At 40.1% G+C, this 14,551-nt stretch overlaps 1 protein-coding gene across 1 annotated transcript in view; it reads left to right on the top strand.

Moving 5' to 3' along the window:
* Window positions 1-14,551, top strand: part of CAMKMT (calmodulin-lysine N-methyltransferase) — a 397,593-nt gene that overhangs the window by 342,592 nt on the left and 40,450 nt on the right. Inside the window, 1 exon segment of the mRNA XM_039232377.1 lies at window positions 3,064-3,130. Coding sequence (XP_039088308.1) covers window positions 3,064-3,130 — 67 coding nt within the window.

Genomic DNA, 14,551 nt, shown 5'->3' with positions numbered 1-14,551 from the left:
TAACAGTTGACATTGCTGATGGAGTTCACAGCATCTCCTGTCATCCTCTCAATTCCTTTGATAACAACCACATTTAAGACTATTTTGCAGCTTTTAAATTGGTGAATATTGCCACATCAAGCATTTTTAAAAACACTTAGTGATCAAAATGAACAGAATTTAGATTATAAATGGTTTCCTACCCTCACCTTGGATGGTCCAGTGAAAATAAAGATAACAAAAACTCAGATAGTAATGCTTTGTGAATCACAATGTTTATTTTATTATTTTACTTTATTTATTTATTTATTTTTAAGTAGGCTTTAGACCCAGTGTGAAGCCCAACGCAGGGCTTGAACTCACAACCCTGAGACCAAGATCTGAGCTGTGATCAAGAGTTGGATGCTTAACTGACTGAGCCACCCAGGCTCATATATATGTATATATAATATACATATGTATGATAGATATGTATGTATAATATACATATATGTGTAATGTGTATGTGTGTATATGTATATGTGTGTATGTATATATACCTGTATATATGTATACATATGTATGCATATGCATATATACATATATATATGTATACATGGATTGGATTTCCTTTGTTATTCCGAAGTGACACCAAAAAATGATAAAATTTGTTAGTAGATACATGCCAACCAGAAGAACCACCTCAAAATCTGACCTAAAGTGAAGGGGGATGGGCAGAATATCAGAATGTATCTCTTAAGATATTTCAATACACTACTGCCATTTGTTCTTCTCTTTGTACTTGTTTTAATATAAAAACACCTCCTAAACCATAAAATATATTTCCTTCCCAGTTCTAAAAATAAAGCAGCCTGAATACTGCTGTGAGTTTTTTCATTTAAAAAAAAAAAAAGCACCTCTAGAATTACAAACACGTACACTTGCTTCAACCTGACCACCCGACGCCACAGGCTTATAAATTGTATAAAAGCATAGGGCGTTAAGATGTTTACTAAAAATTATTAATAGATTTTCAGGCTTATATAATTTAACTTCCCTGTGACTATTTTATAAGAAGTATTACCTCTGCTAACAAAATAATATGTTTTGCTTGATAGATTAGTCATGTACTCATGCGACGCTACAGGTGAACCAGGCACATGGTGGCATGTGGTGGAATGTCATGGAAACGTGGAGTGGGGTGCGGCCGGAGCGTGGGGGGGCCTCACCAAAAATCCGTTGTCAGTTGACTCTTCACTAATTTTGGTCTTCTCAGAATAAAGATGTCAGCTGTCCTTTTCTACAAGACATTTCGTTTAGAAGACTTTCCTGAAATACTTTCTTCCTGAAATAGACAGAACTGTAGGCCGATGTGTCATTTCGGTTAATCAAAACAAGTAGGCAAATTAGTCTCTTTTATTTTTTTAATGAATGTAATTTAACGGTATTTAATTTGCATACAGGAAAGTTCACCCAGAAAAAAAAAAAAAGAAGTCTGCATTATAGACTTTTGTAAACCTCCACAAAGCCCTTCATTAGGAGACCTAATTGATTTTTCCTACCCACTCCTGGGGGGGAGGGAGGTGGAGAAAGCTATCACAGTACCTGCTTATTCACTCAGAGAAGAAATGGGTGTGCCTGATGTTTCAAGCAGAGATTTGGGTTAAAAAGTCCTGTGGCTGTGTTCCTACAGGGAGATCTTGGCCGATGCTTGTTTGGGGCATTCAGGAAATCTGTTTTTCTGAGCATTAGGGGGACATCGTTGTCTGCTTGGTGTCCTCCCCATGAGCCCAATTTAGTTCAGCTTGCAGCCTCCGGTGGAATGATTTTATTTCTTGTTTATTTAAACCTGCCTTATTCCAAAAGAGGGACTTGGAGGCTTTTTACAGTGGCACATAGGACATAGCACATAAAGTAAATGAGAAAGTGAGGGCAGTTGAAATCAGAAAGCCAGGAAAGGGGGCGCCTGGGTGGCTCAGTCGGTTAAGCGTCCGACTTCGGCTCAGGTCATGATCTCGCGGTTCGTGGGTTCGAGCCCCACATCGGGTTCTGTGCTGGCAGCTCAGAACCTGGAGCCTGTTTCAGATTCTGTCTCCCCCTCTCTCTGCCCCCTTCCCAGCTCATGTTCTGTCTCTCTCTGTCTCAAAAATAAACTATAAAAATTAAAAAAAAAAAAAAAAAGCCAGGAAAGGATGATGAAGCCAGAACAAGAGGGCAGGACAGAAAATACCGATAGAGTTAGTTCATCCATTTGGCTCCGGATTGCACAGGGACCAGAGCGAGAAGAGACATGAGAACAGTTGTGAGATTTATAGTGCCCAGAGGTTGAAGCAAAAAGGGGTGATCTCAAGTCTCGCCTCGCCCCGGCGTGGGAATGTGATATGATTTTTCCCACGGGCCCGCATCAAGATGGCACTGTGGGACGTAACGGACCAGCTCCTCGTAACATCTCTTCAAGAAATAGGGCTTTTCTTGTACAAGCCCTTACGCGCCAGCAGATGGCCAGAGTCCGCAGCATGAGTCTGTAGAGACAGTCCTTCAAGGGGTCTTTCCCTGGATTGACTTTCTTCTTCAGTAATTTGTTTTCCCTCAGAGGTTCTCCAAGCGTTTCTGTCTTCCTCCTCTCACTTCCCCCCAAGCCCTTCCTTGCTGCTCATCCCCATGCTCCCTGCTAGCATTTAGGAGATTGGAAATTCTTCAACTTGAAGAGTCTCTGAAGACTACCATGGCCCTCCCCACCGACTGAAAGAGGTTTGCCTTTGGGCTTTTAGCTCATTTAAGCAAGTGGGGCATGGCGCCCAGGCAGAAGTCATCTACACCCACCAGCTCCCATAGCCGTGGGGCTTGCCAGCATGGCTCCCCGAATGCCCATTTCACAGGTGACAAAACTGCAGCCCAGGGAGTTCAAAGAGCTTGCCTGTGCTCAGTAGTTCAACAGTAGTGGTAGACCTAGGCCTAGACCTTTCTTCTCCTACAACTCTTCTCTTTTCACCGTGCCAATTCCATGTACAGTATGAGGATCACCGTGTTTGTAGACCTTTTTTTTTTTTTTTTTTTGAGCCGGTTGACAATCTCTGCAGAAGCTTTCTTAACTGTGTCCTTCAGATGTGAGAGACATCATCACAAGGAATCAGAAGGCTGGTGTGTTTAAAACTCGGAAAATATCAAGCTGGTAAGATACCTTTCTGCATTCAGATGCTGGTTTTCTCATACTAGGGATGATTATTAAAAATAATAATAGCTAACGCTTACTGAGCACTTACCGTGGGCCAGGCCCTGTTCTAAGCACATTAAAAGTATCTTATTTAATGTTCAAAAGAACCTGTAATGAGGCAGATGGGCATTTTCATTGTCTTCAATCCATGAGGAAAACTGAGGTATATGGAACCCTGGGTTGGGAATGATTTAAGGGTTGAGAATATACAGGCCGAGGCTGGGAGGTCCCTCCTGGGACCTCCTTATGAAGGCCCTATTCCTAGGGTCAGTGTTGCCCCCAGGACATTATCCTGACTTGGGGAGAGGATTGCCACTGAGAGATAGAAGCCAGGGGTGTGGCTAAACATCCTGCTATGCACAAGACAAGCTCCTTTGAGATACCTCGCTCCATTCATGATTTATTTCTTTTTTCATGTTTATTTATTTTTGAGAGAGGGGGAGAGAGTGAGTGGGGAGGTGCAGCGAGAGGGAGACACAGAATCCAAAGCAGGCTCCAGGCTCCGAGCTGTCAGCACAGAGCCGGACGCGGGGCTCGAACCCACAGACCATGAGATCATGACCTGAGCCGAAGTCAGATGCCCAACCGACGGAGCCACCCAGGCACCCCCGTTCCATCCATCATTTTAAAATGGTCTAGGTGTCCACTACCTTTTAGATTCTGTTGATTCTTACTCAAAGGTAGAGAAATGCTTCCCCTCAACCAAAACAAGTGTTTTCCCTGAAGCTACGTGTCCTTTTGCCCTGATGGTAAGACCCAGAAGAGTGAGTAATCATCGTTCAGTACTTTTCCCACGGAATGTCTCTGTGCATTTTTTTAATGTATAGGTCAAACTCCAGACATTAGAAGAACAATCTGATTTTTAACTAATTATTTATTAGTGTTACTCTGTCACCCTTCGATATTTTGAGTTTTCTCTGTGTTGAAGTTGCTTTCCCACCCTGACTGCTCAGTTTGGGGGTGGACAGAGAAGATGAATGAACAGCAATAATGCTTAAAACCTACAGTGTTCAACACATTAGGATGAGGCCATGGAATAGCAGTAATTCTTCTTCTCTCATGTCAACTGGTGAGGATACTGGAGTGTCCATGTGTGTATTTTTAAATTCCGCAGTAGAATGTCGGAGTGGGCTGGTGGCATAGGGAGCAATGTGCTCTGTGTTTCTCATATAAATAACAAACCCTTTCTGTTTCCCAGAGAGCCTCAGGCAGGTCAGGAGAAAGAGCAATCTGTTACCTATGTGTTCTTCATTCTTAGGACAGCCTTTACTCCACGGTGTAGACTGCCCTATCCTTCTGGGGAGGCCTTCTTTGGGGACGTGATTTTCAACCTGGTCTTTTAGTTATCAATCAAAAGCACATTTTCTATGTTGTCCTCATTTACATTTATTTAATGCTTAAGGTCATTTGTGACCATTTGAGTGTATTTCAGCATATGGAATCGGGGAATAATAGATTTCAGCATCATGCTGTGAAATGAGACTGTGTTTTTACAAGACATAATGTTGTTTACTGGGTGTTAATAATCACTAATTAATAAACATATCTGCATTTCTAAAATGTTCCATTTTGAGGAATAAAAAGGTCAAGTGTTTAACTTTTGGAGCGCAACGGTATTTTCTGTCATCTTTTCAAAAAAATAGTTCAGTTACAGAAAGAAGCAAAATGGCATTATTCAACACAGGACCTATCCAAAATGGCCTTTGTTTCTATTTATCTGTTATTAAAAATGCGATCTCTAAATATATTGTTCTGATATGTACCTGGACATATAGTCTACATGACAGTAGTCATACAGGAACCTCCCAAGATGAGAGATTTGGGTTTTTTGTCTTCATCTTCTATTAATTGTGTTCAGTTTTTTTTTCTCTTCTAACCACTGCAAGCATTTTGTCCAAAGTCTACTAAAAACACTTTGCCAGAAAAATGGCAGGTGAGTCAGTCCTTGAAATGCCTTGATCTCATATTAGGAAGCTACTTGACCACTTAACCTTCTAGAAGCTAAGAGGAAACTGCCAACCAGTGATGTAATAATCAGCATTTCCCTTCCCTCCACTGCTTTCCCACCCATAACCAGTACAATATGATGAGCACATTAGTTCCATGCGAGAAGAAATAAAAGGAAACTGTTCACAAAAGAGCTAAGATATAGTTCAATGTTCTTTTTTAGTGCCTCAATGCATATGCAGAATTTCTCCTCCAAATTGGAGGTGTGGAATAACAGTGGCGACAGATAACTAAGAAGTATTTACCATAGCTACAAAGCCCACCTGTGAGCCAAATATTTCTGCTATTAAAAAGCACTTCAAAGCTTGACATGAAGTTCAGAACAGCTGAGTGTCTCCTGTGACTTCATTTGCCAAGAAGATGTAAAAGCAGAAACGTGTATCAGGGTATGAGGACGGCGGGAATGGTGGTTTTTTAGAAAGGACCTGGAAACTGCCCAGAAATGGCAACGGCACCCCAAGCTCCCCTTCCCGCTGCTCCGTCAGCCTGCTGGGTGACTACCAGCCTCCTCCTGCCTCACCCCCAGTGTCTGGGGGGCCCCAAATTTTGAGGGCCCTCTCCAGGAGAATGAATTTGATGATATCTTACTTTGGCAAATTTTACAGAAGCATTTGACCACAGGAACACATTCCTGGGGTCCCTCGTGCACCTTGGAAAGAGTCTGTGCAAGTATGGGACCCAGATACTTAAGCTTCACTAGCTTCACAGCGACCCCACCCCTGCTCTCCTAAACATCACCGCCCTATTCTAGGAAGAGCCTAGAATAATGCTCTTCCTTTAATAACAAACTTTCTCACTCCCTCTGTTGCACTGTGATCCCAGTCTAATTGTTACGTCCTGAGACGGACATGTCTGTGGCGGCCTGGGAGCTTTAGCCCCGGCCAAGAAAGATCTAGGATACCCATCGATGAAGCGTCATATCCATTCCATCCCACAGATCTTAATCCAGTGATTTGATGGTTCAGGCGATTGTCCATCCATGCAGCCATGCATTCATTTAACTAGCGGGTCCAGGCTCTTCTGCCTTTGAGAATATAAATATGGAGTTATCGAGGGGAACTTGTGAACAAAGGAAATCGTGCTGCTAAATATAGCTGGAGAGTGGTGGAAAGAGCAAGGATATTTACGGCTTCTCAATTGTTAGGTTTATCTGAAGCTGTCTTCCAAACCTTGACTGTCTCATAAAAAGGCTTTTGGAGCTTTTGACGTCTGCATATTCCTGCGTGTTCTAGGATTCGTGAATGGCGTCATTCTCTGGTTAATATTAGTTAACAGTCACAGTATTTTTTAAAAGTCTATTAAATATACCCTGCTGTGATATTAAAAGAAAGTTTCTACCTAAGAAAAGAGTTTATCTTTGTGTGAAAATTGCTAGTGAATTTAGGCCTGTGACTTATATTATTCTTTGATAAACCATTAATCTTAGTAAACTATAGAACGTATTATAACATTTAAGACTTCTTTATAACCCAAATTTCACCTTTATGTGGGCCCCCAGGACTGGCTATTGGCCCCATTACCCTACTGCTTTTTACAATTTTATATCTTTTCTGAGGCTCGTTTCCTTTTACACGTTGAATTGAGGGTGTGAAAAATGATTTTAAAAGTGTAAATGTCCACCAAGTGGAATCCAGTTGCTGATTTTTCTAGGCCTTCTGCAGCCCACCCTCACTTCCTTCATTCTCCTCATTCAGTCTAGCTCCCCTTTGCTTCCCCAGCATACACCTTCTCCTATGGCCGTCTCCCATGGCCTTCTCCCGTGGCCTTCTCCTGGGGCCCTGCCCTGGGGTCTTTTCCCATAGCCTTCTATGTACTTCTCCTGTGGCCTTCTCCCGTGGCCTTCTCCCGTGGCCTTCTCCCATGGCCTTCTCCTGGGGCCCTGCCCTGGGATCTTTTCCCATGGCCTTCTATGTACTTCTCCCATGGCCGTGTCCCGTGGCCCTCTCTTGTGGCCACTCAGGCCTCTGCACTCTCTGAACACATTTGGTCTTTCCCATCTCTGTCCTTAACCAGTCCTGTTCCCTCCCCCTCATCCTTCCAAATTCTTCCTTGTAGGATGGCCTAATTTTCCTTTCCCTGCCTTCTCCTGCCTTAATCTTGTCATCCTTTTAACTTCCATTGGCCTTAGACTGATCCCACTGTTAAAAGTGCCATATTCTCTTACTGCTCAAAGCATGTTGTCTTTGTCTTCGTGTCCATTGGTTCATTCATTTCTTGACAACTATTTCGATCACTTTCTGCACACCAAGTACTGTTCTAGGTGTCGGAGATGCGGTGATGAACAAGACTGAGAAAGTCCATGCCTTCTTGGACTTCACACTCTCTCAGGGGAGACGGATAATTTTCTTGAAGGCAAAGATTCTGCTTAATATATTTTTATATTCCCCAAAGCAATTAGTACGCCTTATCCCTGCCATAGGGAAGGTTGTTAAGATTTGTCGTTGGAGCACATTGTGAAAGACATGCATCCATAAGGCTTACGGAACCAAATAATTTTTAGTAGGAGAAAGTCAAGCTCTAGAACCGCAGACATCAGTTTCTACATCAGATAGCTGACTTTCATTTCAGGATAGGCTTCCTCTCAGGCATGCCTATGCCGTGTCTGTAGACAAAGTGACTTTATAAATACGCATTTATCTCCTTTGTCAGGTTGAAGAGGAAGGTTAGAAGAAGGGAACTGAGATAAGGAGACTGAGGGCTCTCTTTGAGAAATTTTCTGATAAACTATACCTGTTAGTGAGTTTTGCTAGAATTATGGTAGCAGAATCTTGAGAACTGCTGACAGTTCTAGAGATGCCACATTCCTGTTTCCTTCCATGGCTGTCTTCGATGTGGGGAAAGGAAATTACTACGTGTGCTTCCTATTATGAACATTTTTTGCCTGAGAAGTGTAAAGAAGGACCCACGTCCCCTAGTCTTTAGTGTTTTGCACTGAAGAAACCAGCTCCCACAGTCATGTTATCCAGTTTCTGATATTTTGATAGAGTTCTCCTTTTTGTATTAAAATGAGCCAGATTTTAACATTTGGGAACATTGTATTTTTTTAGGCATCCTCATAAACTGCATTAAATTAAAAATTAAGGCCTTTTTATTCAAGAATAACACTGTAATAACTCTTTGGACATGCAGTTCCCTACTCCTCACCAAGTTCAAAATCTCACTACCCAAATTTGGCCAAGTTCAATATTGATAGCCAGGTGTGCATGCCAGACTACTGCATCTTCTGCAAAAATGCCTTCTAGTTTTAAGAGAAAAATCACGGGGCACCTGGGTGGCTTAGTCAGTTAAGCGTCCGACTTTCGCTTAGGTCATGATCTCACGGTTCGTGGGTTCGAGCCCCGTGTCGGGCTCTGTGCTCACTGCCAGCTCAGAGCCTGGAGCCTGTTTCAGTCTGTGACTCCCTCTCTCTCTGACCCTCCCCTGCTCACGCTGTCTCTCTCTCTCCTAGAAATAAATAAAAATAAAAAATAAAAAAAAATAAGAGAAAAATCACTCCTTCATAAAAATTTGTATCACCAAAGCTACATATCAAATAAAAGCATTTTCATTTTTTCTTTTTTTTTAGAAAAAAATTTTTAACATTTTTATTTATTTTTGAGGCAAAGACAGAGCAGGAGTGGGGGAGGAGCAGAGGGAGAGGGAAACACACAATCTGAAGCAGCTCCAGGCTCTGAGCTGTCAGCACAGAGCCCGACACAAGGCTGGAACCCACCAACTAAGAGACCATGGCCTGAACTGAAGTCAGACGCTTAACTGATTGAGCCACCCAGGCGCCCCTCTTTTTTTTAGAGAGGGAGAGAGCATGGGTGAGAGGAGGAGGGGGCAGAGGGAGAGAGAAAGAATCTTAAGCAGTCTCCGTGCTCAGCACGGAGCCCCACCCAGGGCTCAGTTCCACAACCCTGGGATCATGACCTGAGCCAAAATCAAGTCAGAAGCTCAACCAACTGAGCCACCCAGGAGCCCCAAGCATCTTCATTTTCAAAGGATTTCTTCACTTTAAAATGGACAAGGGAGGGGCGCCTGGGTGGCTTAGTCGGTTAAGCGTCCGACTTTCGCTTAGGTCATGATCTCGCGGTTCGTGGGTTCCGGCCCCGCGTCGGGCTCTGTGCTGACTGCCGGCTCAGAGCCTGGAGCCTGTTTCAGTCTGTGACTCCCTCTCTCTCTGACCCTCCCCTGCTCACGCTGTCTCTCTCTCTCTCCTAGAAATAAATAAAACATTTTTTAAAAATAATAAATAAATAAAATGGACAAGGGAGACTCGTTAAAAAATTTTTTTAGAGAAAAACCACATCATAATCCATTGCTAAAAACTATTTTTTAACTTTAGTAATAATCTGTTTTCAGCATTTTGCCATTACAAACAATGCTTCAGTGAACACATCTGTGCATAGACTGTACATTTGCAAGTATATCTACACAAGACTTTCAGAAGTGAACTTTGTCTATTCATACAGCTCTACCAAAGGGTAAATTACTACAACTTAGTAATATATTTTCATATCTGTTAAGACTAGTCCCTTGTCAATCTTTCTTTTTAGAATTTTCTAAAATTATGTTGGTATCTTTATTACACTGGCATTTTCATTGTGATTGAAAGAAATACAATTCGCTAAGCTTTGACATCTTTATGACTGAGTCTTCCTATTCAAGAACAGGGTGTTTTCTTTTATTTAAGTTTTTCTAGATGTTTCACTTGCACTTAAAATCTTTCTTCATGTCTCTTGTTAAGTTTATTTTTGGAAACTAGTCTTGCTTCTCTTATAAATGAGCTCTTTTCTTTTGTATATTTTCTAACTGGTTGTTATTTGTATATTTATAAAGAAAGCTATAGGGTTTTGTATAGTAAATGTTTAGTCATCTCCGTGAGTTATTATTTCTGAAGTTTGTCAGTTTATTCTCTTGAATTTTCCAAACAGTCACATCATCTGCAAACGATGATAATTTTGACTTCTTTCCAATTCTTATACCTCTTCTTTTGTATCCTTTGTGTCATTTTATTGGATAAAAATTTCCGGGATGATATTAAATGATAGGCATTTTTTAATATGACTGTTGGGACTCCTCTAATATTTCACCATTAGCTATGCATTAGCTTTTGAATGGAAATATATATGATATTTTTTATCTTGTTAAGGAAGTTTTTATTGGTTCTTTGTTTTCAAGAGATTTTATTATAAATAAAATTGGAACTTCAGCCGATGCCTTTTTTGCAAGAATGGAGCTGATCAAATTGTTTTTCTTATTTTACCTGTAATTATGACAATTCCTATTAACCAGTGTTCTAATATTAAAGCATCTCTGCATTTCTAGTCACTTGGTCATGGAGTCTTAATTTTTCCTTTAACATGCTGCTGTATTCTGTCGCTTCTCGGCCTTCTGGCTAAGATGCTGCTGTATTCTAACATGTTTTCTGGAATTATTTTTATAACAAGTTTATTGAGATATAATTCACATGCCATACATTTCACCCACTTAAAGTGTACAACTCAATGGTTTTTAGTATAGTCACAGAGTTGTGCTACCATCATGATCATTTTTAGGACATTTTTATGTTCTAAAATGAAAAAAGTGATATAAATGTTCTAAATTCTTTTTTTTTAATATTTTTATTTATTTCTAGGAGAGAGAGAGAGAGACAGCATGAGCAGGGAAGGGTCAGAGAGAGAGAGAGTCACAGACTGAAACAGGCTCCAGGCTCTGAGCTGGCTGTCAGCACAGAGCCCGACGCAGGGCTCGAACCCACGAACCGCGAGATCATGACCCAAGCGAAAGTCGGACGCTTACCCGACTAAGCCACCCAGGCGCCCCATAAATGTTCTAAATTCTAAATAATAAAGTGACCCGTTAGCAGTGACTCCCCATTGGCCCTTCCCTCCACCCCCCACTTTCTCCTTCCTGGCACTAGGAAGCCACTAATCTACTTTCTCCATGGATTTCCCTATTCTAGACATTTCACATAAAGGAATCATACAAGATGTGGTCCTTTGTGTCTGGTTTCTTTAACCTAACATAATGTTTTGGGGTTCATCCATGTTGCAGCATTATCAAGTTTTAATTTTCATTCCAGCATGGTTGACATACAGTATTGTATTAATTTCGGGCATATCGATTCCACAATTCCATACATTACTCAGTGCTCATAAAGATAAGTGTACTCTTAATTCCTTTCATCTGTTTCATCCATCCTCCAACCCATCTCCTCTCTGGTAACGATCAGTTTGTTCTCTATAGTTAAGAGCCTGTTTTTTGGTTTGTCTCTTTTTTCTCCCCCTCTGTTTTGTTTCTCAAATTCCACATGTGAATGAAATCATATGGCATTTGTCTTTCTGTGTCCGCCTCATTGCGCTTAGCATTATACTCTCTGTATCCATCCATGTTGTTGCAAGTGGCAAGATTTCATTCTGTTTATGGCTGAATAATACTCAATTGTATATATATACTACATTTTCCTTATTTATTCATTCATCTATTGATGGACACTTAAGCTGCTTCCATAATTTAGCTATTATGAATAATGCTGCAATAAATATAGAGGTGCATATATCCCTTCAAATTACTCTTTCATGTTCTTTGGATAAATGCCCAGTAGTGAAATTACTGGATCATAGGGTAGTTCTGTTTTTAAATTTTTGAGGAACCCCCATACTGTCTTCCAAAGTAGCTGCACCAGTTTACATTCCCACCAACAGTGCATGAGGGTTCTTTTTTCTCCACATCCTTGCTAACACTTGTTGTTTCTTGTGTTTTTGACTTGAGCCATTCTGACAGGTGTGAGGTGATAGATCATTGTGGTTTCGATTTGCATTTCCCTGATGATGAGTGATGTTGAGCATCTTTTCATGTGTCTGTTGGCCATCTGTAGGCCTTTTTTTGGAAAAATGTCTGTTCCTGTTGTCTGCCCATTTTTTTATTGGATTATTTGGTTTTTTGGTGTTGAGTTATATAAATTCATTATATATATTGGATACTGACCCTTTATTGGATATGTCATATGCAATTATCTCCTTCCATTCAGTAGGTTATCTTTTAGTTTTGTGGGTTGTTTCTCAACGTGCGAGAAATTACTGCCTGTGCTGTCTTCCAAGATTTTTATGGTTTCAGGTCTCACATTTAGGTCTTTAATCCATTCCGAGTTTACTTTTATGTATGATATAAAAAAGTGGTCCAGTTTCTTTCTTTTGCATATAGCTGTCCAGTTTTCCCAGCACCATTTGTTGAAGAGACTGTGTTTTTCCCATCGCATACTCTTGCCTCCTTTGTCAAAGATTAATGACCATATAATTGTGGGTCTATTTCTGGGCTTTCTATTCTGTTCTGTTGATCTATATGTCTATTTTTATGCTGGTACTATACTATTTTGATTACTACAGCTTTGTAATATAGCTTGAAGTGTAGAATTGTGATACTCCCAGTTTTGTGTTTTCTTTTTCAAGATTGCTTTGGCTATTTGGCGTCTTTTGTGGTCCCATACAAATTTTAGGATTGCTTGTTCCAGTTTTGTTAAAAATGCTGTTGTTATATTGATAGGGATTGCATTAAACGTGTACTTTGCTTTGGGTGGTATGGACACTTTAACAATATTGGTTCTTCCAATCCATGAGCATGATGTGTCTTTGCATTTGTTTGTGTTATCTTCCATTTCTTTCACCAGTGTTTTATAGTTTTCAAAGTATAGGTCTTTCACCTCCTTGGTTAAATTCCTAGGTTTTTTTATTATTTTGGGTGCAGTTGTAAATGGGATTGTTTTCTTAATTTTTCTTTCTACTGTTTCATTATTAGTGTACAGAAATGCCACAAATTTCTGTACATTGATTTTGTATCCTGCAAACTTATTGAATTCATTCATCAGTTTTAATAGTTTTTGGTGGATGGATAGACTACATTTTATTTATTCATTCATCTTAGACATCTGGGTGGCTGCCATTTTTTGGCTCTTATGGATAGTGCTGCTATGGACATTTGTGTACAAGTTCTTGTGACAAATTTAATTTACCTTGGGTGTATATAATCACATAGTAACTCTATGTGTAACCTTTTGAGGAATCGCCAGACTGTTTTCCAAGTTGGCTGGACCATTTTGCATTCCCACCAGCAGTGTATGTGTTATCTGGGCTTTTTGCACTGATATTCATCAGTAAAATTGGTCCACAATTTTACTGCACAATCTTTGTTAGATTTTAATATCACTGGTTCGTTGGCTTCTTAAAAGAATTTGGAAGCGTTTCTTATCTTTTGAACCACCTGATCTGGGTCACCCTAAGTTGCTACCATAATACTAGATCAAAGCAATTTTTACCCCATTATTTTGGAAGCGATAATTTGAAGTTTGCAACAAAAGGTGAAATTCTTATATTAAAATTGGATTGTGCCTATCAGTTCATAAGTTTGAAAAATAAACAAGACACAAAAACAATAATTAATTTTGTGATTTCGCATCTAATGGCACATAGTTGTAATTTGATATGAAATCAGAGCTAATTCTAGTTTTTTATCATCACTTTGTTTCACTCATGTAAGTTAATCAGCTGTCAAAATTATAGAATCAGAGATATTTGAAATGGGAAATATAATTAGTAAAATAATTAGTACCTTTCATTCCAAGATTTCAAAACCCTTTACTAGTCCTTAACCAGTGTGGAATATACTGGTCAACAGCTTAGTGGGTCCAAATGTTAAGCAAATCTATCTTCGTTTTGGACTCTGAAGTAAGTTTATTTCAGCTAAATTACAGACAAAAACACAGGTCCAGAGAGGAGGATCAATTTTAAAGCCAGTCCAGAAATACAATAAGCTAGAGCCATAGTTCTCAAACTTTAATAGCAGAATCATCTGTAGAACTTGTTATGACACAGATGTTGTTGGGCTTTATCCCCTGAGAGACTGAGGTGGGGTCCAAGAGCTTGCATTTTGAGCAGGTTCCCAGGTAACCCTGCTGCTGCTGGCCTAGGAACCTCACTTGTGAACCACTGAACTAGCGGTCTCTCTGAGTGTTTCTCGTTAAATTCCACAGTGCTCCATTGCTTTCAAGTTGTCCCAATTTTCTCTCACTAAAGCCAGTTCCATCCACCTTACTCCCTTGTTTATTTCATAGATGTCATGTATTTACAAAGAAAGGACAAGATCTGACATACTGGCAACTCTTAATTACTGTAATTAATCAAGCTTGTAGATCTCCTAAACTAAAAATTTCATTGAGACCTGATTTTACTTCCCTCTCACCTTTCTCCAAGCCTTCTTTCTAGTCTGGAAATGTAAATTAGTTTCACTTCAGGATAAAAATCAATAGGTGGGTCAGGTCATCTGTTTCAAGGAATTTATAGAAATGCAATCCTGTTTTCGTTATCTGTGATATTGCTTCCTTCCCTTGGTGAT

The sequence above is a fragment of the Hyaena hyaena genome, unplaced genomic scaffold (assembly GCF_003009895.1).
Source record: "Hyaena hyaena isolate Hyena2069 unplaced genomic scaffold, ASM300989v1 scaffold_64, whole genome shotgun sequence".
Taxonomy (NCBI): domain Eukaryota; kingdom Metazoa; phylum Chordata; class Mammalia; order Carnivora; family Hyaenidae; genus Hyaena; species Hyaena hyaena.
Note: the sequence above shows the minus strand (reverse complement) of the source record. Positions and strands in the feature narration are given on the sequence as shown.